At 41.1% G+C, this 23,640-nt stretch overlaps 1 protein-coding gene across 3 annotated transcripts in view; it reads right to left on the minus strand.

The window, feature by feature from the left end:
• The window catches only part of LOC126381878 (extracellular sulfatase SULF-1 homolog), a 145,351-nt gene that overhangs the window by 80,334 nt on the left and 41,377 nt on the right, over positions 1-23,640 (minus strand). For 2 of the 3 annotated variants that reach the window (XM_050031416.1, XM_050031413.1), the window contains exons 2-3: positions 7,308-8,145; positions 6,454-6,593 (exon numbers count right to left, since the gene is read on the minus strand). In XM_050031416.1, the coding sequence (XP_049887373.1) occupies positions 6,454-6,593; positions 7,308-7,993 (826 nt within the window). In that variant the 5' untranslated portion in view covers positions 7,994-8,145. Of the gene's footprint in view, positions 1-6,453; positions 6,594-7,307; positions 8,146-15,014; positions 15,153-23,640 lie in introns of those variants that run through there. The other variant, XM_050031415.1, reaches the window with a different exon arrangement.

Consider the following 23,640-nt stretch of genomic DNA (forward strand, 5'->3'; position numbering starts at 1 on the left):
CAAGTGGGAACGCGGGTTAATAATCGTTTGCAACTTGGCTAAGGCCCACGGTAAGCCTACCAAGTGAGATTCTATTACTTTCATTGTACTATACGGGTTGGTTTGTGATAAAAATGGTCTGGTCCGCAATATTTTATGTTCTACTAACGGGGCACTTTATATTTTAATGAATAAACAGCCAAAAGTTCTTTCAAGAGTCGTTAATGCCTGAAACCCGCCTCTATTCATTACAAAGCACTTTACATTCATTATAATTTTATGGCATTTTAACGCCATAGGTTTAAAGGAAAATGTTCATTAATTGGAAACCTCCAATTTATGAATAACCTACATACTCATAATTTTAATTTTGGTAATATTTTAACGTAACCTAACTGTGGGGATATCTATGGTATTTTTCTATGGTTTGGTCTTGTCACAGATGTCACATGAATATTGCTTCTATTTCCCAATAAAAATGCACGATTTGAACGCCATTTAATTACACATAATACTATCCTTTCGTGTTCATTATTCATTTTTTAGAACATCCCCAATTTGTATAATCACTCGAAGCCTTTGAAATGTGGTGTTGGATGAGGATGGAAAGAATAAGTTGGACTGAAAGAGTTACTAATGAAGTGCTAGTAAGAGTAAGGGAAAAGAGGCAAATATTGACAGTTATTGAGAACAGAAAATTACATTAGCATGAACATGGCAAAGACAAAAATTATGTCCAACGACCATGTCGCACCCACTCCAGTTCAGGTTGGGAACGTTACACTCGAAGTTGTAGACCAGTACATTTACCTAGGACAAATAATCCAGTTAGGTAAGTCCAACTTCGAGAAAGAGATCTCTCGTCGGATCCAACTCGGATGGGCAGCGTTCGGGAAGCTGCGGAATATCTTCTCGTCCAAAATACCTCAGTGTCTCAAGACGAAAGTCTTTGACCAGTGCGTGTTGCCAGTGATGACCTACGGCAGTGAGACGTGGCCGCTTACTATGGGTCTCGTGAGGAGGCTCGGTGTCGCTCAGCGGGCAATGGAGAGAGCTATGCTCGGTATTTCCCTGCTCGATCGAATCAGAAATGAGGAGATCCGCAGGAGAACTAAAGTCACCGACATAGCTCGAAGAATTGCAAAGCTGAAGTGGCAGTGGGCAGGACACATAGCGAGGAGAACCGATGGCCGATGGGGCGGAAAGGTTCTGGAGTGGCGACCACGTGTCGGACGACGCTCAGTGGGTAGGCCCGCTACAAGGTGGACCGACGATCTGGTGAAGGTCGCGGGAAGCCGCTGGATGCGGGCAGCGCAGGACCGATCGTCGTGGAGATCCTTGGGGGAGGCCTATGCCCAGCAGTGGGCGTCATACGGCTGATGATGATGAGAACAGAAAAGGCAAGATAATTGAACTTAATAAGACACGACGAATTTATTAAAAAACACCATAGAAGAGAAGCTACAAGGAAAGAGAGGAAGGGGAAGACCAAGAAGAGCTTACATGGAACAAATTAAAGAGAAGGTGAACGTCGTGTCTTATAACGAAGTGAAGGAATTGGCCTTTGATAGACAAGAATGCAGAATGCTAAACCGATAAGAGCATGGCTCTTAAATTAGTGATGATGATGATGGCGCAACAATTACACTTGCATGCAAACTTTCTAGTCATCAAAACCATCGTACGTATCACACTAAGAATTCTTATAACACACTTGACGTGTCATATCTATCATAATCCCGCAGCAAACACGTTATATTTTTTCTAAAAGCTACCGCCATACAATATTCATGTCTAACAGATCACTCCTGCGCTCAATACACGAGTCCATCGCATTCTCAGGTGGGCGAGTATCGCATTACTGCGTTTTTGCCTTGAGTCTAACTATGCCTGCGCCCGCGCCTATGCCAGACAGATCGGCGCGAGCTTCCTATTGACACAGATAAAACATTGAATATGTAATAAAAGGTACACAAAAGTCAGACTTATAGACCACTTTTTGGAATAAACAAAACCTCTAGTTACCAGAGTTTAAAGTAATTATCTAGAAAAGCAACATTGCTATTTGACATTTGTTTGCATTGCACACTTACTTTCGTTCGCGCAAATGTCAAATTGCAATATTCCTTTTTTAGACGAATTGCTTCGATGTGGCGTTTTTAACCCCGCTGGACATGACATGGAAAAACATTTATAACGGCTATGAGTAAAAATATTGCTATTTACAACAGAGTGATTTGGTTCTGAGTTACTTAAATAAAAGTGTGGGACACTATGCTGGTGTCACCGCTTAAAGGAATAGGTACGGTCACGAGCATTAATATGTATACATTTTGGTACCATGTCACATTAACTTTTTTGACAAATTGAACTGTAGTCTCACTAAATGTCAAATATGTTAATACGACAGAGTCCTAAAGTGAGTACATTATAATGCTCATGAGTGTACTCTAGGTAGAAGAGTTCTTGCGGCAAAAGTTAAAAAAAAATACTGTAAACTATTATTCCATAACATGTGTGAAGGAAACCAGAGAGAATTTTAGAAATTAACTTTGATTTGAATTAGGAATGAATTCCAGAATATAATCAGCCGGGACGATATTTTTTGTCAATGAAGAATGTCTGGATTACAATATTGGCACTTATAACAAAAAAGCCTTTCGTCAGGTCTCAGTAGCGACTATACTATACCTACATTCTACTTGCCCCGCTGTAGTTTCGGAACGTTACGCAACATAAATCCAAATAGGGGCAGGTTTCAAAACGTATCTAGTCAACGCTGTTCATACAGGCTAGCCGTGTAAATCTTCGTTCGACCTGACATTTACCACGACACCGCGCGTAAATTCGCAGCGAATGTCTATCCAACTTAAAAACTGTGCAACTGTTTTGAATTCTGCAAATATATAATTAGCAGGCTTAACAGGACGTCATAATGATAAGTTGCAGTCACTTTTTGTATGCTTCCTTGGTCACGGTTACCTGCGTTCGTAATTCTGTGTTATGTTATGTGAACCGTGCTAGATGTATCCAGGTGAGAGCCGCACTGCACAGCACTCCCTATTTGTTCTACCAAGTAGTAGCAGATAGCAACCCATTTTCGGCATATCTACAATAAGTCACGAAATAAACATACTGTCTTCTTCTATCGTGTGGGTTGTGAGGTGAATTACCAACCTCATCAACCCTGATTCCAGGGTTATTATTGAGCCACCAAAAGGGCCCTGACATGGCTCATGTAACGACTACTTACCTACTTACATCAGTAAGTAGTAACCGGGACCAAAGGCTTAACGTACCTTCCGAAGCACGGATCATTTGCATGCGGGACATGCTGTAGGAATGTAATAATCCATTACCGAAGGTATTGGTGCTGATTCCAGTACACACCACTTAATTTTATTCTAAGTTATACCTGTAATTTTCTTTCTACTGAAATGGAAAGGGACGGGTAATCAACAGGTATAAAATGTATGGTTCACACGTCAATTTTAGGCACAAATTACAAAAAACCCTCCCGAAATTTTATATTGCCCACTAACCCGACAGAATTAAGTTGACAGCGCTCGTCATACAGGTTGAATACCAGATGTCTATTTTATTCGCCCGGGTTATTCATTCATTTTAAAAATAACAATTGCCAATCATCCGTTTCTTTCCTTTTCGGCGGATAAGAAAATGACGGGTAGAACTTAAAATAAAATTAAGAGTCTGCTGGTACCTAAGTCTATAACATGGACATGCATGATGCCGTAAAAATAAACGCTTTTATTTTAAAAGTCTGATTGATTAGGTGTCACACAATCGCGTCCATTATTCATATAAAATCACAATAAATGTGTAGGTATAAAGGAATTTGTATCAATAACAAGTACGATTATCATTTCATATACGTCAATATTCAATTGGAATTTAATATGCAGTAGGCTGCAGTGCAAACAGTCTATGTAATTTCTGCTAATTTGTGACCAATAAAATGTGTTTCCAGCATTTATTTACTTACTTACTTTAAAACGAAGTAGACATTTCAATGTAAAGAAATAGGATTCAAATGCCGCTCAAGTATCGTAAGTGCGATCACGCCCAATTGTAAACTTGTGACTTGCTTGCAGAGAGGGTTATTATGATAATTTGTTTATTATTATGTTTATTTTGCGTGTATTGATCTGTTATCACAATCGTATAATCATTTTGTCATTAAGTACTTCATAAACTTATCTGCCCTTTTTAGATAGAATACGAGTAAAATTGTCTTTGCGCGTAGAGCAACATGTATAATTAATTAAATTGAAATTGTACCTATACATTAGAAAACTTAAACAGATTAAAGAAAAGGTTAACGTCGTGTCTTATAGGGAAGTCAAGGAATTGGCCTTTGATAGACTGGAATGGAAAATGCTACACCGACAAGAGCGTGGCTCTTAAATTGATGATGATGATTAGAAAACTTACATCTTAGTCGTTACGTGAGCTATGTCAGGGGCCTTCGGCGGCTCAATAGTTACCCTGACACCAAGGTTGATGGGGTTGGTACTCTACCTCACAACCCACACGATAGAAAAAGATTAGAAAACTCACGAAAATATATCGTTCAAAATAGGCTATTTGACTGTGTCAAAGATAAATTATAAAATACTAATCTAGAAATAGATGCCAGTCTAAGTTGATCAAAAACAAATCCTATTTTACTTTTCAAATTATTATCAAATTTTATTAATGAATTAAGTAACATTGATACGACGTTTGACCGCTTTTATTGATGACGTCACATACAAACTCTAAAGAAAACTTTCGAAAAGTCAAAACGTTTCGTCTAAAAAATATCTCATTTGACTAGTTTGTACCTACCTAACTTTTTTTACTTTTAGGAATTATCTCATTTTTACTTTTTTTATCTTTTCATAAGGTGAAAACACACTGACACCCGACTGCCGCATCGCACTGATGCCACTCTAATAGCTACCTAATAATTATTTTAGAGAATTATTCGTCTCTCTCTCTCTCGACATTAAACTCCACTTATATAAAAATCAACAAACTGAAAGAGAAAAAAGAGTACTATCCAACTCAACACCTACGGAAACTCGAAAGTTAAACAGCACATTCAATCGCCTTGAGTCACCTTAACATTACCGAATAGCTCTAATGCACCTAGTGAATGAGAACTTTATCAGCAGGACTCATGGTAAAAACTATAGATTCTTTCAGACATATTTAAATGAAAATACAGCCGCCAGATACGATAAGAACAATAAAATAAATGTAAGTACATTGTACAAAATTAGACATTGCTTGCCTTGATGAGAACAAAATCTTAATAGGCACTTACTACAACTGATACCGTCTCTCGTGTGAGGTATGAGATCTATAACCGATCTGTCAACCCTGGTGTCAGGGTTACTATTGAGACGCCAAAGTCCCCTAACATGGCTCGTATAACGACTGCTTACTTAAGTAAATAACTATAACGTAATAATTCATCATAATCTCCCTACCGTTATCTCGTTTTTCACGGGGTCCGCTTATCTAACCTGAAGATTTGACAGGTCCGGTTTTTTACAGTAGCGACTGCATGTGTGACCCTCCAACCCGGGAAGAGAAAACCAGTCCAATACTGGTTAGGACACATACTTCCGAATATGCATTTGAAAAATGCGGGTTGCCTCATGTGTTCCTTCACCGCTGAGCACATGATAATAAGTTATGATCCAATCATGAATTCGAAAACAAATTCGACAATCATTGGTTTAGGCCTGTGCTATGACCATTTATGGTCAGTCACATTTCTAGCGCGAGCAAGCCAACGCGTCTCAATGTTTGATATCCTAAGTAATACAGTTCATTCAATTATTTGTGTGGGGTATTATTATACAGGGTGTTAGTGACATCGTAACGAAAACTTTAAGGGGTGATTGAGGCCATGATTCTGAGATGATATCAAGTGGAATTTTCCGTCGCAAAAGTATGGAATTGAAAATAATTAAAAAAATACAAAAATTTTCAGGAATATTCAGTCTGATAATTCCACTTGATATCAACTCAGAATCATGGTCTGAACCATCCCCCTCAGTATTCGTTACGGTGTCACTAACACCCATACCTACTTGTATGGCTACCGTAGTACTTGTGTGGGGTGTAAGTGACATCGTAACGAATACTGAGGGGGATGATTCAGCTGATTATTCTGAGTTAATATCAAGTGGAATTTTTCATCGCAAAAGTATAGAATAGAAAATAATTAAAAAAAATCTACAAAAAATCATGAATTTTGCGACGAAAAATTCCACTTGATATTAACTCAGAATTATGGCCTGAATCATCCCCCTGAGTATTCGTTACGATGTCACTAACACCCTGTAATTTACCAGCACTCCCTACACTGGATTCGAACCTGCGACCTCGAAGTGAGAGGCAAGCGTTGTACCAACCGGGCTACCACGGATCTATAACGTGTGTAAAATAATGTAAACTCACCAGTGCGGTACCCAGCGTTGGAGAGGTAGGTGGCGAAGGTGTTGGTCTCGTGTGTGGCCTGCCACATGGGCGACGAGCAGTTGTCATTGTTGGTGTACACGTTGTGGTTGTGGACGTACACTCCCGTCAGCAGCGAGCTCCTGCACAAGAAAGTCATGTTGTAAACACATACATAAACTCAAGCCTTCAACCCCGGAGGTGATAAAGGAAGCAATCAGAAGATAACTTACCAGCCACTTCTGATTCAAAATCCCAAGATTCATGAACCAGACAAATATGCAAATAGGAAAAAATGTAACAACTACTATGAAGATTTAGAGTTGCAGTGCCGTTGCAAGGCTGCTAATATGCAGCACAGAACGCAGCACTAAATAGAATGTAACTTCATACGATAATACAGTAAGTATATTATAACTTTTGAATTGCATTAGATGTATCGCTACTCTAGCAAGTTATAGTATTCCACAGAAACACACATTGAACCTATTAGTATAATACTCAGCAGAATAATCCCTTTCATAGCGACATCACAGAATTTGTCTTCAAAATCTGCAAAATTATTCCGAGAAATCACTAAACACGTTCTCGAGGTCTCTACGTGATCATTAATTTGTCCGTTCAAATGAACTGCGATTGAAACATAACGTTGGCAAACACCCAAATGCGTTTGTTTTACGAGTACATTTCGGAAAGCTCTCAAATATTGCAACTGCATTTCATGGAAACGGACGAACAATGTGTGCTGTGGTGACTATAATTAAATAAATAGCCATTAAAATGTACGACTGGCAGCGCAAACAATGACAATTACTTACTTACTGTTTATTTAAATAATAGAGTTGTAAAATACATACCTCGAAGGACAACACATCGGCGTTGTAGTGTAAGCATGTCTGAACTCTGCCCCGGCACTCCTGATGGCCTTCATCGTCCGCGGCATGAAGTTCAAGCTGCCCAATTCAACGTCCTGGTCATCGGTAAGAATCAAAATTATGTTTGGTTTCCTTTCTCTTGGCTGCGGATAGGGGATGTAACGTTCCTGCCACTTATTCGACACTTTCACCTTAGATCTTGTGTTATTCTCCTTTAGTGGAGCAGTGTGAAGCCTCTCCTGCATCCTGTTTTGATTAACTGGCTTCTTCCTATCAGCGAACTTGTCCATACTACTCCTGTTCCAATGTCTATCTGTTTCTGTCTTGCGGGGTTTTTCATCTCGCCTCAAGCTGAATGGTTCGATAGTCCTGTTTTTGTGGTCTTCAGCTGACTCAAATCCCTTCCTCCGATCTCTTCTGATTTCATGTTCTCTTTCCCAAGCCCGACGTCGTTCACCACGATACCGGGAACTGTTCCGGTGCCTCAAGTTCCGTCGTTCCGATGGGAGATCAGTCAGAGTTCCATTGAACGTGGTTCTATTGCGATTGTTCTCTCTGTTCCTCAGCTCTCGAGCTCTCGCTGCGTCTTCATCTTCGAACGAATCCCTCTTCGCGGATATCAGAACGAAGTTCCAAGTGAGTAAGAGTGATATTATTTTCAAATTCATTTTGATTATTAATAACTTATTCTATCACAGTTTAACTTCTAAGAAGTTGAATAGTTTTCTTATTCTAATGTGCGTTAGTTAGATTTTAAGTCGTTAAAGATTTTAACGACCGGCAGCGATTCTTCGCGCGATGCGCCATGTTGTACCACCACCTGGAACAAAGGTATATTGCTTAGTGAATATGGTACGGAAGTTTATCGAGGGCAACGCCTATTTCGTGTTTACTTAGAATATTGAAATATGCTCAATTTCAAGTTCGAGCAATCAATAGCGGCGTTTAATGGCGGTGGAAGTGAATCAATCGCAGGTAGCTTTTAACAGAATTGGACTGGTCGGGGTCGGGGCCCTCTCTGCAAACAAATTGCGCAGCTCCTGCACGCGAGCTACTATGCATATTGAGTCCGCCGGCTTGATGTCTAGATTTATCGCAACCCGCTACATTAGTATGTGAGAGGAAAGGTTGCTAAGGTATATATTATGCACCATGGTAAAATTATAATAATTCAACAATTTATACCAAAATAGAAACAAATTGTATCTATCACATCGATGTCTACAAAACCGCAATACTAACTTCTATAACATTGTAAACATTATAATCGGTGTAAAGTAAACTTCAAATAAATAATTACACTATTTAATAAATTCGTCGAGTTTTATTAAGTGTACAACATTCTTGCCTCTTCTGTCCTCAATAACTCTCAATATTTGCCTCTTTTCCTAAGGGAAAAAGATCCTAGTAAGAGCTTACTCTTACTAGGATCTTTTTTCCATGCTCCCCCAACACCACATTTCAAAGGCATCGAGTCTCTCTGCATCCATATATTAGTCAAAAATAATACTTATTACCATCAAAACAACTTTTAAAATCTTTATCCAATCACCCCAACTAGCGATACCGGCCGAATCCTGATTTATAAGGTCCACTTCGACTGAAGCGGTAATGGATGAGGGCGCATGCGATCGATGGTGTCTAATCTTGTGAATAATCTAGACACATTTCAAACACGGCAGAGATAGAAAGATCAGACTGACTAAATACTGGACGCCATATAGGTAGGCCTAGAACTGAAAAGTGGAGTCGCATTTACTATAGATTACAAAATTTCAGTCCTGAATTTATATTTGAACACATGCATGTTTCCTGTCGTGCGGATGCCGGATCTTGTTCGATTCGCAATCCCCCATGTATAAAAATAGATTTCCGGACATTGGATTTCCATTAAATAAGTCCCTTTTTTCTTATTAAAAATCTTATCTGTCGCGAATCTTATTAAACTTACTTCCACTCACTTGTCACAGAGCACTTGTCGCCAACTCAACTCGACTGATGAACTTATCTGACAAATAGGAATGCTGCCCACTTGCCGGCAGGTAGAATATCAGATTACAAAATATCCGAGTAAATCATGAGGTCATAATATAGGATAGTGGTCCAGAAGGCTCACCCACAAGGCGTTAAAAGACGACATCGAAACAATTCATCTACAAAAAAATGGGGTGTAGTGGGGCGTTTGAGACTAAACTTTGGGACTTTACCAGCCAGTCCATTGAGGACGGTAATGATCCTTTGGCCACAAACGTTCCATAATCTCTCGCCAGTGGCTCCAAGTAGCTGCGGTGCACGCAGCGGCCACACCCCGGCAAACCGCGTTGGCTCGCGGGCTGAACCTGGCAGAGGGGGGCTTGTCGCTTAGGCGATAGGTCTGACAACGGATCCTTCCCGTATAGTGCTTGAAGACTGTTTCGGTGGTGAAGGTAAACCAACGCAGATATGCAACCGGTTTTGGCGGATCTGGCGAGACAGCAAGGCATGGTGAAAGGCCGAGGGCGATGGTAGAAGGCTCAGTTACTATCGGCCAGACACTGCATCCGAACCTCTCTCTGGTTGTAACGGCTTTCCGTTCCACTGGGAATAGTGAGATCAGGACGAGAGAGTGCTCCTGTGTAGGCGCGCACACCTGAGCACTATAATATATCCTGCGCAAATGACTTTTCTCCGACGTCTGGACTCCGATCGACAAATTTCGTCCTGTGGCGATAGGCAGAGGCAGAGAGGTCTGGTTGTGATGCCAACTGGGCTTTGGCTAATGACTGCACACAGGCGGCTCAGGGAGAGTGGTCGCTTCTGCATTGCACAGGGCTAACAATGCGGGCTCGGCAGCACCCTGAGTGTCGAAGCAGCTCTATTTAGGGGGGCACTGCTTCCCCCGCTCAGCCGGGGAGGGGACTAGAAAAGGTGTCCCAAACAAATGCTTAGCCCAACCCCCTTTGGAGGTAGTAGCCACGGCTGCCTCTGCATCTTTTATTTCGTGGTCGACCGATGCAAAATAAAAATATTAGTTTAAAGAATATTAAAACCAGGACTATGACATTCGGCGCATGGAATGTGCGAACCCTCCTTGATCGCGACTGCAACATCTGCCCAGAACGGAAAACTGCCATAGTAGCCCGTGAACTCGGACGCTACGATGTGGATATTGCTGCTCTCAGTGAGACGCACTTGGCTGATGAGGGGGAGCTGGTGGAGCGCGGGGGCGGATACACCTTTTATTGGAAGGGTACCTCTGCTACCGAGCCCAGGCGATCTGGTGTTGGTTTCGCAATCAAAAATTGCATTGCAATTAATTTGGAGCAGTGGCCTGTGCACATCTCAGACCGCGTTACTTCTTTGCGCCTACACCTGGACAATGACAACTTCATGACGGTGATCAGTGTATACGCACCAACTATGGACGGGGGTGATGATATGAAGGCCAAGTTTTACGAAGAGATCGCGCAGCTCCTCTCTAGGATTCGTCCTAGTGAGCAGGTATTAATGCTGGGTGACTTTAACGCGAGAGTCGGTCGTGATTTCGAGGCTTGGCCTAAGGTCTTGGGAAGACATGGTGTTGGTAAAATGAACAGTAACGGCCAATTGTTACTATCGCTATGTGCCCAATTCGAACTGGCTATTACTAACACTATGTTTAGGCTTCCTGCCAAATACAAGACCACATGGATGCACCCCAGGTCCAAGCACTGGCACCTGATTGACTATGCCATCATAAAACAGACAGACTTCTCCCAAGTTCACGTCACTCGTGTTATGAGAGGTGCTCACTGCTGGAGCGACCATCGGCTCGTATTGACGAAGCTTAAGCTCCGTTTGCATCCTCCTCGCAGATCTCGAGGAGTGAAACCTGTGCGTCTGAACGTAGATAGGCTCCAGGATCCAGACACTCAGGAGAAATATGCTCAGGCAATCAGTGCCACGGTTCGGACACTAAATACAGAAAGTGGTGATCCTCTAACTGAATGGCAAAAGCTCTCGTCGAAATTAGTCGATATTGCGTCAGACACGGTAGGTGTAACACGCAGCCGCTATAACGACTGGTACGACGATAACGACGAGGTGCTGACCGAGGCAATTAGGAAACACCGAGCACTCTTTCATCAGAGTCCTGGCCGGCAGACGGAGCAGGTCAAGAGTAGCAGTACTCAACTACGAAGGTTGGTGCGGGAGGTGAAGGACAGGTGGTGGCTTGACAGGGCTAAGCGCATCCAGTGGCTTTCCGATACGAACCAGCTGGGTGCATTTTACGGTGAGGTGCGTAAGCTTATTGGGACGACACCTAGATGCAACATCCCACTTAGATCTCAGGACGGCTCGATGCTGCTTACCAACAAGCAGGATGTACTCAATCGGTGGAGGGAGCACTTCAACAACCTGCTTAATATTGATAGGGCTGCAGACTTGCAGTTCATCAATTCCATGCCATCGCTCCCCACCACAAGTGAGCTGGACGCTCCATTGGCGCTGAACGAAGTTGTTGCTGCTATTAAGCAGCAAAAGAACGGGAAGGCGTGCGGTATTGACAATGTACCCGGTGAACTGCTGAAATACGGAGGTGAGGAACTGCATGTCACTATCTTTAGACTGTTCTTGCGTATGTGGGATGAGGGGAGCGTGCCTGCAGACTTTAGTGTCTCTCGCATTTGCTCCTTGTATAAGAACAAGGGAGACCGCTCAGACTGCAATTCCTACAGGGGCATATCTCTTCTGTCTTCACCGGGGAAGGTCTTTGCTCGCGTTCTATTAAATCGCCTAGTGAAGCTAAGCGAAAACATCTTGCCGGAGACACAGTTTGGCTTCCGACCTGACCGAGGCACATGTGAGGCCATTTTCTCTATACGGCAACTTCAGGAGAAGAGCAGAGAGCAAGGTCAACCTCTGTATCTTTGTTTTGTTGACCTAGAAAAGGCCTTTGACAGTGTGCCTCGTGAAGCTCTGTGGATGGTACTAGCGAAACTGGGATGCACGGACAAGTTTGTGAGGCTAATTCGACTCCTGCACGATGGCATGCAATGCTGTGTCAGTATGGGGCGCGATCAATCGAAATACTTCGGTGTTACTTGTGGCGTCAAGCAGGGATGTGTTCTAGCGCCGACTCTTTTCGCCCTTTATTTTGCGGTTGTAGTTCGGGACACCTTGCAAACTCTGTCCGAAGGCGTCCGTCTTCGCTTTCGTACCGATGGCGGTGTTTTCAATCTGGCCAGACTAAAAGCCTACACCAAAGTGTCTTACACCACCATCACGGAGATAATGTACGCAGACGACTTGTGTTTCGTGGCGGAATCCCCGGATGGTCTGCAACGGCTTATGTCGGGTCTCTACGAGTCATGTCGTCGATTTGGCCTGAAAATCAGTATCAAGAAGACCGAAGTCATGGCTCTGGATACACTGAGTGTCCCTATCGACGTGGTGCTCGGCGGGGACTTGCTTAAGCGGGTAGACAAGTTCAAATATCTGGGGAGCACGATAACGTCTAAGTGCCGCCTTGACGATGAAGTAAACAGTAGAATTGGAGCCGCTGCTGCTGCATTTGGTAAACTTCGCGCCAAGGTGTTCCGTTCGCACGAGATTAAGCTACATACCAAGGTGTCTGTGTATACGGCGATCGTCCTGCCAAATCTCCTGTATGCCTCCGAAACCTGGTGCCCGTACCGCAAGCACATCCGCATGTTAGATAGGTTTCATCTCAACTGCCTCCGTAACATCTTAAACATTCATTGGTACGATCGTGTTCGAAACACTGAAGTCCTGCGACGTGCGAATGTTGGAGGCGTTGAGGCCTATTTGATGAGGCGGCAGTTGCGGTGGTGTGGGCATGTCTCCCGTATGTCTAATGACAGAGTAGCAAAGCGCATCTTCTACTCGGAATTGCAAGAGGGCAAGCGGAAACAGGGCGGCCAACTCTTGCGGTACAAAGATGTGCTCAAACGCCACATGAAAGGATGCGGCGTGGCCCCATCGCGGTGGGAGATACTGGCCCAGGATCGGCCGCAATGGAGGCATACTGTGAACACCAAGGTGTATGGTTTTGAACAGAAACGTCGGGAAGAGCTTGATTTGAAACGCGACGAACTGAAGGCCCGACCATCTGCGGCCATAACTTACAACTATATCGGAGGTGTGCTGACGTGCAGTGAATGTGGCCGTACATTCGCTGCTAAGATCGGTTACGTCAGCCATATAAGAGCGCATCTTAGGCGTTCCTAGATTGGAGACTTGTCGCCATGGCCGAATACGGCTGGATGGATATATATATATAAGTGCGCAATGCCAACAAATGTCAAATAGCAATATTGCTTTTTATTTATTTATTTATAAAAACGTACCAACAGCTTACATAATAAAACATTAAATAAAATAAAAGTTACATCAGGAATTAGACTGTTACATAAGCAAGCATGTTTTAGATGAATTACTTCGATGTGGCCTTTTTAACCCGCCAGAGCTTAAATAACTCTGCGTAAATTGCCAGTGAGTATCTAATACATTGAAGGTCTAGGGGTTGGTCGGTCAGTGATCGAGCCCAACACAAACTCCCATGGGACTGTGACTGTGAATTGTATTTACATACAAGATTCTGCAATTTAGCGGCCCACGGGACTCGGCTGACTGGCATATGGGACGCCACGTCAGCAGTGTCAGCCGTTACATTATAACTATACATGGGTACGTATCTACCCACATTTTAGCAAAAAAATAATTAGGGGACTTTTATGTTGACATTATTTATGATAGTTTTGCTTCGGACAGTATTTGCTACTTCGATAAGAACGATGGGGAGAGTGGAGGGTGACAGTAATAAAAAAAAATGTTTATTTCTCTCACTAGCTTAGAACTAAAACCATTATTGTAATAAACCATTTACGAAATGACTGTTTAAAGTTAATAACATATATTAAACGAAACAGGCTTTCTCCTATATTATTTGGTCATGGAAAGACAGCCCAGCATTATCATTTTTTGACGTCAGTTAATGTAAGCAGGTTTGCCTCAAATGGCATTTACAACACACCCCAGCATAAAGTAAGATAAATATAAAGTTGTGTTAAATGGAGCGAAATCGATCGACTGGGAGCCTCACTAATTCTAGATTGGATGTGTCACATCACAAATTACGTTTGACAGTTTTCCGATCTCCCGCCGCTTTGAGGTTGTTGTAAAATTTAATCTGTATTAAAATGCAGTCGTATTGTGCTGAAATGTGGTAAATATAGTTGTTTCTAAGCCAAGATATGGCAAAATAGAACCTCAAGGCAGCAGCACAAATTAGAAGCAAAGCAACGACGTGCGCGTTACCAAACTTTTATTTCAATTGCGCAAAATTCGAATTCCCTTGATTAAGCAAGTTTATTTCCCGCTGTATGTTACTCGAACATTTCATACCAGTAAACAAGGTGGCCTAAAATAACAGGTTTGCTTTGCATTTTCCTTTTGTTTGTAAGAAGAAAGCACGCTCTATATTTACAATACATTTAACAAGGGATCGGTGGAGGAATGGTGGGAGTAAAGTTGTACTGTGAATTCAACAAGCTTTGTTTTACAAAATATTTGTATTAGATTTTGTACGTTGTTTTTGCTACATTCGGGTCTATTTCCGTAATGTTATTCTTCTCAAGTAATTTCATTCTAAATATACTTCTTTTAAACACGGGAGGTTATTGTTCGCTAAATATATCTATTACTTACCTACTATAAATTGCTCAGAGTTAGACTGAAAAATTAAGACGAGCACGTTCAAAATCACATCACAAAAACACATCTTAGTCTAGTCAAATGCCAGTTGAGAATACGTATTTCCGTAGACATGTTTATCTAAGTCACACCCAGTCAGGCTTAGCAAACCGACTAATTCAGGAATGTTGACTGTTTATATCTTAACAAACATGCTTTGCAACATTGCCAATTTGACTGCTTATGATTTGTAAATTTGCAATGTCTATTTGTCTTGTTAGAGTTGTTTTACACGGGCGGTGGAGCGCGCTGCGAATCAGTTTCGTCTCGCGTTATAAGTAAGTGTGACGATTTTTTTTAATGCAGACAGAACAGATAGAAAACATGCAGGCGTGTTGAGTCACGGTTTCTTAAAAGCTCCCGCTTTCCGCCAAGGACTTTCCCGGCACCACCTCTATGTATTGGGAGCGTAAGCAAGTATGTACGTACAATGTAATAATTGATCGCATAATTAAATACTTTTTTGTGATATACATTACATTAGTACCAGTACAGGCGCTCTCATCTATCGAGTGTAGATTTTTTGCAAACACAAAGGCCTATTAACCTATTTTAGAATAAAACTTAGTTTGTTATAAATGCGTCGCGCACCGTACTAAGTGCGTTATAATATTTCACGCGACCGACACGCGTTATCGCGTTAAACGCGCGGCTCTTCAAAGAGATAAGTCTCCCTGTGTGTGGAAGGACTTTTACATTTCGTATTTGACTCACACGACAATAAGCACGTCATAGTCCAAAGCAGTAGAAAATACTTTAGTAATATCAAATATGATACTTACTAAAGTTCATTTATGATTAAAACATGAAGCTCAGCGGTGAAGGAATGCATCGTGAGGAAACTCACATACCTAAGATTATGCGTTTCGGAAGTATGTGACCTAACTGTATTGGCCTTCGCGGGTTGTAAGGTCAGACAGGCGATCGCTTCTGTAAAAAACCGGACCTGTCAAATCTTAAGGTTAGGTAAGCGGACCTTGTGAAAACGGGATAACGCTAAGATGATGAAACAGACAATCATTTTTATTACCTTCCTTGTATTTCCGGCAAAACTTTCTAATTTTCCAAAGTGCCACAGAATTTCATCGGCAGTTAAATAAGCATTATAAATTAGAAGTTAATCACCTATTCGGAAGTTGTGCTGTTGTAAATCCCTTAATGGCAGTCGGGAACAAAGTTTATTCTTCGCTAAGTTTTCGCTACGTAAATTTTACGAAAGGAAACAACGAAGGGTTGTATTACTGGTGCGAGTTATACCTGGGTACTTCTTCGAATATATAACACAACATAAGCTCATATATTTGTTTATATATTTTCTTTATGTGTTCCTTGTGTCTGTTTTATTGTGTACAAATAAATAAATAATATCCATTGGGGTAGTCATGGTACATCCATCGCAAGATGATACTTATATCACGACCTCACACCGATTCGATTATAGGTAGTTCTAGCAGATTTTCTTTACTTATTAGCTAAGGAGGTGGACAGAACCGCAAGATATCGGAAGACTTTTGATACTAAGTATGAGATGTACCCTACCTACCGTATAAACATCCTCGACTTTGATAAGAGTAACATCTATATTTATTCATTGCATCTTATTTTCTTCATATTGTATTCTATATATTAACGTTCAACTGTGACTTTAAGTTCCTGTTTGTGAAGTGCCATTTACTAAACTGTTTACTGTTCGACTCCTGTCTTCCTGTTACTACTACCTACTCCTGTTTTACTACTCTGCCCGCACGTCGGGTCTCCGGGCATCCGCCTCGGCCCTTCGTGCCGCACCGCTGTCGGCTTTTACGACATCTCCTAGAAGACAAGCAGCTGAACGTGTTCTATGTATTATTCGCGCTCACTCCAGCATAGAAGCACGCAAGCACCATAGTTATAAGTACTGGATAGTTATTCTGGGTTCAATGTAGCCGTCCAGTGAAGAATGGAGATCGTTTATTCTCATTAGTCCTCATAAAGTGTACAATGCACGAGCTACGTCTATTTTAGTATCGGATAAACTGGACGAAATATTGACACGGCATGTTGTGGCAATTCTAGGTATTTACTGCTGGATATGTGCTATAAGTTGACATCATTATGACTTAGATTTTATATTTCTAATAAGTATACTTAAGCTTTAATTTGTCGTTGAAATATATTTTTATTATACACGTATCATTATGCGTATAATAACATCATTATGCCCATTGGCCTTCTTACAGTTTAAATGCGGGAAACAGACCCCACTAACATAAACAAAAATATACATATTTTTATTATTAGCTGTAACTGGATCAGCTGTAATTGCATCGGGCTCCATACCACTGAATTCGACTTTATGAGCTTGAATTCATGTTTGGATTATAGATAATTGTTGTCACATACTTTCCGGGATTTGTGTCTGCTAATGGCTATAGGCTCGCCGCCAATTTATTTTATATTTTATTTTTATTTATTTATCGGTGTTAGAATTTAATGTTACATTTTAAATAGTTAACATCGGAAAACCATAATCTAGTATCGGATAAACTAAACGAAATATTGACACGGCATGTTGTAGTAATTCTAGGTATTGTATTCTAATGTAATTTACTGCAGATATGTGCTACAAGTTGACGTCATTATAACTTAGATTTTATATTTCTTAGAAACTTTTTAAACTTGTTAGAAACAATAAGGAATTGGCCTTTGATAGGCTGGAATGGAAAATGCTACACCGACAAGAGCGTGGCTCTTAAATTGATGATGATGATGAGAAACAATAATTACATGGGACATAGTCTTACATATAACACGCGAGGAGTGGGTGTATATAATATACAACTGCCTACCTCTTTGGAGACACAGGCGTGATGTCATGTTATGTTATGACTCATTATGTTATATACTTGCAATAAACATACTTATAACACTTATATGTATACACCGAAATTTTCTTTTTTGAAAAAATACGTTAGCTGCTGGGCCCAGGCCTCAATTCAATCAACCGAAGGGAGTATGCAACATACTCCACCACGCTGCTACGCTGCGGTGCTTCCTACGGCAAAAAAATCGCAAAAAAAAATTAGGCATTTTTTTGATGAGTTTGCTCTTGGCCCAGAATCAATAAGAAATTTACGCAAAAAAAAAATCGCGTATCATAATCATCATGAAACCGCTTTAGTCCACGGCTGGGCAAAAACCTTCTACTTACCGTTCTACCTCCGCAGAACACATACGTTATCTTCGCTACGTTATCGCATAGGAAATATAATATAATATTACTAATGCACGGCAAAATATTGTCCTAAAATCCTTTGACTTCCTTATTGCACAAAACAGAAAGACCCCTATTAAAATTGGAAAATAATAAAAAGCAAAATATTTCCTGAGTGGTGCCTCCAGCAGGGTCGCGATTGGCTTCGTACAGGGTTCATCACGATCTCATAATACTTCTCCTTAATGAGAACGCTTAGGAAATGCACTCCTCTTTCCTCTCACAAAGAGGAAATAAAAGTGTTCAGAAAGAAGTGATGAAAATAATTAAATTGTTTCCACGCGAAGATGACTGGGTCTCTAACATAAACTTTGTTTAAAAAGTTCAATTTAAAATATTAGGTACCTAAGGGATTTATCGTCATATTTGTATTATAATTTGTACAATTATGAAAGCATAAGTAGCAACACTTTAATTAATAATTAAAGGTACCTAAATTAATTATTTCTTTTTTTTTTGACGTGACTTATTGTAGATTTGCCGCCGATGGCATTAACTACTTGGCCGGACAAATGGGGAACGCTGAAGGCTCTCACGGTACAACGTTTAAGACAACAACTCAGGGCGTCGTCTGAGAGGAAAAATATCTGAAAGAATTAATCGACTCTAGTGGGTCGATAGCGATAAGCGCTGATTGAGGGAAATCGTCGACCACGTCGGCGGGGTCGGTATCGGGGGTCCTAAAGTGTTTGGTGTCGCGAGCTGATTGGCTGCATTAATTATTTCGGTGAGATGTTTCCCTAGGTAACTCCGCATATTTTTTCTGCGAAAACGAAAAGATGGTAATTTGCTTTGGTTTCATAAATAAACGCAGTATATCATCGAACTTTTGACAGATTTATTACACTTAATATCTTAAATGAAAGTCCTAAGGACTTACATAAATAGACGAGAATTACGTTCGAACAACTTGTGTTATGCGAATGGCATAAAGTTGTCATTGACCTTGGCAACTACTCTATTAAGAAGTTATAAAGGTGATTGACCTGGGGGTTTAAAATGGCCACATCGAAGCAATTCATCCAAGAAAGCAATATTGCGATTTGACATTTGTTTGCATTGCGCACTTACTTTTATATGCGCAAATGTCAAATTGCAATATTGCTTTCTTAGATGAATTGCTTCGATGTGGCCATTTTAACCCCTCTGACTTACACCATAGCGTCACGAATTCGAATCCCGGTTCGGGCCCTAAACCACTGATTACGACTATAATGAATTTGAATTCATATTTGTATACCTAATTAATATCACATGGCTTTTTTATATGACTTCGCTACGCAATTTCACATGGTTACCATGATTGTTGTCGCCGAACGAAGTAAATACTCCTTTAGCCAAAACTCTATGGTCTCTCAAAAATAAACATAATGCCGGACATTTTTAAGAAGAAAAAAGGAGAATTGACAGGCACGAAAAGGGTTGGTTATGGTTTAACTACAGATAATTGGTAGATAATTAAAACAAATGTAAGTATATAATGAATGTTGGATATCAATATAAATGTGTATGAACTAATATGGGTTTTTGTTAATATGATTAAATATATGAAAGCTAGACACAGGCTGGCGAGGAGTGGGTAAACAGGTATACTATATTATTATATCTCTACCTACCCCTTCTCTGCAGACGTGATACTATGCTTTGTTATGATAAATAGCCACAGACATCCACTAAATTACACTCTCGTATATCACACAAGTGGTCGAAACCGACATCCATCAACATTCACACTTCACATTGACCATATGTTTTTTATGAGCTGGGCATTAATTGTTGCTATCGGTATTTCAAGTGGCAAACTGCAGGGCTAGGCCGCCACATTGATTGAACATTACAAACCGACACGTTAAACTGAGAAGTTACGATCGCACTCACTTTAACAACGGTTTACGACGAGAAATATAATCGGCTGACCGACCTCTGGACCTAGGGAATTGCACTAAGAGACCCCCCACACTAGCGTCTTTCGAGCGGCGTCGTCGTGCCAGCCGCGCATGCTCGGCGTTCGGCAGCCGGCCAGCGCAGACGTCGCGTCGTCGCGACTTCGACGTCGCGTAGACGTCGACGTCAACGTCGCGTAGACGTCGCGCTGATGCTGGCACGACGACGTAGCCCGAAAGACGCTAGTGTGGGTGGTCTCTAAAACATAATATAACATAACATATCGTCGCCGAAGTCGCTAACTGACGTATTTGTCATTTTTGGCGAATCTGATTTGCACTCTTTGCTATTGTCAGACACAAATTATTTTAGCATATAATTGCAGATGCGTTAGTTTGCAACCCCACATTATATAGCATAAGCAAACGACTATATCCCATTGGGGTAGTCCGAGGCACATCCATCGGAAGAAGAACTAAGTAACCACAGCGTGACAGGTGGTGAACCGTATCGCCGTCTATAATAATCGAGCCAACTGCGATAGTGAAGTCAACCGGGTGAGAGCCTTCAAGTAGTTAATGCCATCTGCGGCAAATCTACAATAAGTCACGTCAAAAAAAAGGTAGTGAAGTCTGCACTTAAGATAATAACTCATTAGTGCAAGTCCTGTTCCAGGGTTAGAACCAACGCTCCTCGATCGAGAAGCAAGCCGGTGTACCACAGGACCACAGGGTCTATTGCACTAAAACCTATGGATTAGAAATCTTCAGATACATACATACATACATAAACTCACGCCCGTAATCCCTAATGGGGTAGGCAGAGCCACAAGTAATCAAAGACAACTTGCAGCCACTCTTGATACGATGTCGTAAGCTGGATATGATGAACCTTATGGTGATAAGGGATCAGCCTATCGCCCATAACATTAGTCCATCATGTTAGAGGACACAATCCCTCTGTCGGTTTTTACGACATGCCCGGGAAGACAAGCAGCTGAACGTTATCTATGTTTTTTATTTGCTCCCAGAACAGCATAGAAGCAAAATCTTCAGATACAGAGGAGATATACCGGGAAGCGGAATTTGTATGGAATTGCGCTGTATGATCCCCTATGCAAGGGTAGTTTTCGCTCACGCGAGCCCCTCTCAAATCCACCGTCTACAGGTAATACAAAATCGTTTCATGCGGAAAGCCACGGGAGCTCCGTGGTTCCTTCGCAATGAAAATCTGCACATTGACCTAGGTCTGCCAACCATTGCCCAATGGCTCAAATTAGCTTCCAAACGTTTTTTCGATTCTGCTCCGCACCACCCAAATCCCCTGGTAGTTGCGGCTTCCGAGTACATTCCGCTTAGGGACGGTACTGAAAAGTATCGGCGTCCGAAGGACGTAATATACGATCCCGACGACCCGATTACTCTAGCCATAGAGGCAGCCAATCAGCTCGCGACACCAAACACTTCAGGTCCCCGATACCGACCCCGCCGGCGTGATCGACGATTTCACTCATTCAACGCTTATCGCTATCGACCCACTAGGGTCGATTAATTCTTTCAAATATTTTTCCTTTCAGACGACGCCCTGAGCCGAGGTTCGCGCCCAACTGGGCACCCTCAGGCCTGTTGTCTTAAACGTTGTACCGGGTGAGAGCCTTCAGCGCTCCCCATTTGTCCGGCCAAGTAGTTAATGCCATCTGCGGCAAATCTACAATAAGTCACGTCAAAAAAAAAAAAAACTGTATGATCATATGTCTGGATTTCTATAGGTACCCACAAACTAATATTCCGCCCCCGCAACGCTTTCGACATCTACCACATTTTGTTACCTAATTACCTTTTAGTTTTAAGTATTACATATTTTAAATGTTTATATTTTTAACATTAAAAAGTTATGTTACGTTTTAAACCTAAATAAGTATTTTATCTATCTATTTGAGAAAGAAAACAGATGACATCTGCAAAACATATAACAATTTTAAACCAACGCAGCGCGAACAACTCCTTTGGTTTTGTTTGCCTAATTAAGTATAATTTAAATCAATACATATTTGGTACATCGCGCCATTCTGTTCACAATTCAATTATTATTTTAATAATTCATTTCTACAGGTGAAGGAACGTGAATATTAACCGTAGTAGTAGATAAACATCGAGGAAAAACAACCTGCAAGTAAATAAAGTGCACTCATAGTTTACGTAAACCAAAAACATATCATTAAAAATAAGGAAACGGTTTATTAAATCATATATTTGGAGCATTGCACTCTATGGAAGTGAAACGTGGACTATGACACAGAGAGACAGAGAGAGGTTGGAAGCGTTTGAGATGTAGTGTTGGCGAAGGATGGAGGAGGGTATAAGCTGGACTGAAATGGTGTCAAATGAAAAAGTGCTGGAAAGAGTTGAAGAAAAGAGAACTTTATTGAAGACTATAGAGAACCGGAGAGGAAATATGATTGGCCACCTGATACGACACGATTCATTTATAACAAACATTATAGAAGGAAAAATTGAAGGGAAGAGAGGAAGGGGTAGACCTAGGATAACATTTATGAAACAAATAAAAGAGAAGGTGCAGGTCGTGTCGTATCGGGAGGTGAAGGTTTTGGCGGGAAGAAGAGAGGAATGGCGGTTACTCCACCGACAAGAGCGCAGCTCTTAAATAGAGAGAGAGAGAGAGAGAGAGTTTACGTAAAATCAAAAGCTTCATCTGGTGTCTTAAGGCTCAGTAAGCCGATGCACAAGTCGCACAAACAAGTTGTTTAGCAACACGACGACGAATGAAACCGCCAGACGCATGCCAACATTGTCGCCAATCTAACTCGGCTGTCCATTACAGTTATTAGTAGAAACCAGGATATTTCTGTCTCGATACCTATTAAGTATAAACAGGGAGTTGGTGACACCGTACCGAACACTGAGCGAGATGATTCAGCTCATGTTTCTGAGTTAATATCAAGTGGAACTGTCCGTCTCAAAATTTATGATTATTTTTGACTTTTTTTTTAAATTATTTTTTTAATAAAAATAAGTAATAAAATATAACATGTCTCCTATCATCCTATGTGATAATCGTATTAAAATTATAATATAAAAATAATTTTCCCTAAAAAAAAGAAAAAAAATTTTTTTAATTATTGTCAAAGCTATATACTTTTGCGATGGAAAATTCCACGTGATATTAACTCAGAATCATCATCCCCCTCAGTATTCGTTTCGGCGTCACTTACACCCCACGTACGTACGTACCCATGCTATATGAGTGTTAGTGACACCGTAACGAAAACTTTGGGCGATGATTCAGACCATGATTCTGAGTTGACATTCAGTGGAATTTCCCATCGGAAAATTCAAGAAACTTTTTGTGTTTTTTTGAATTAAGTATTTTCAGTTCCATAATATTTGCGACGGAAAAATCCACTTGATATCAACTCAAAATCAT

The sequence above is a fragment of the Pectinophora gossypiella genome, chromosome 3 (genome assembly GCF_024362695.1).
Source record: "Pectinophora gossypiella chromosome 3, ilPecGoss1.1, whole genome shotgun sequence".
In the NCBI taxonomy this organism is placed as follows: domain Eukaryota; kingdom Metazoa; phylum Arthropoda; class Insecta; order Lepidoptera; family Gelechiidae; genus Pectinophora; species Pectinophora gossypiella.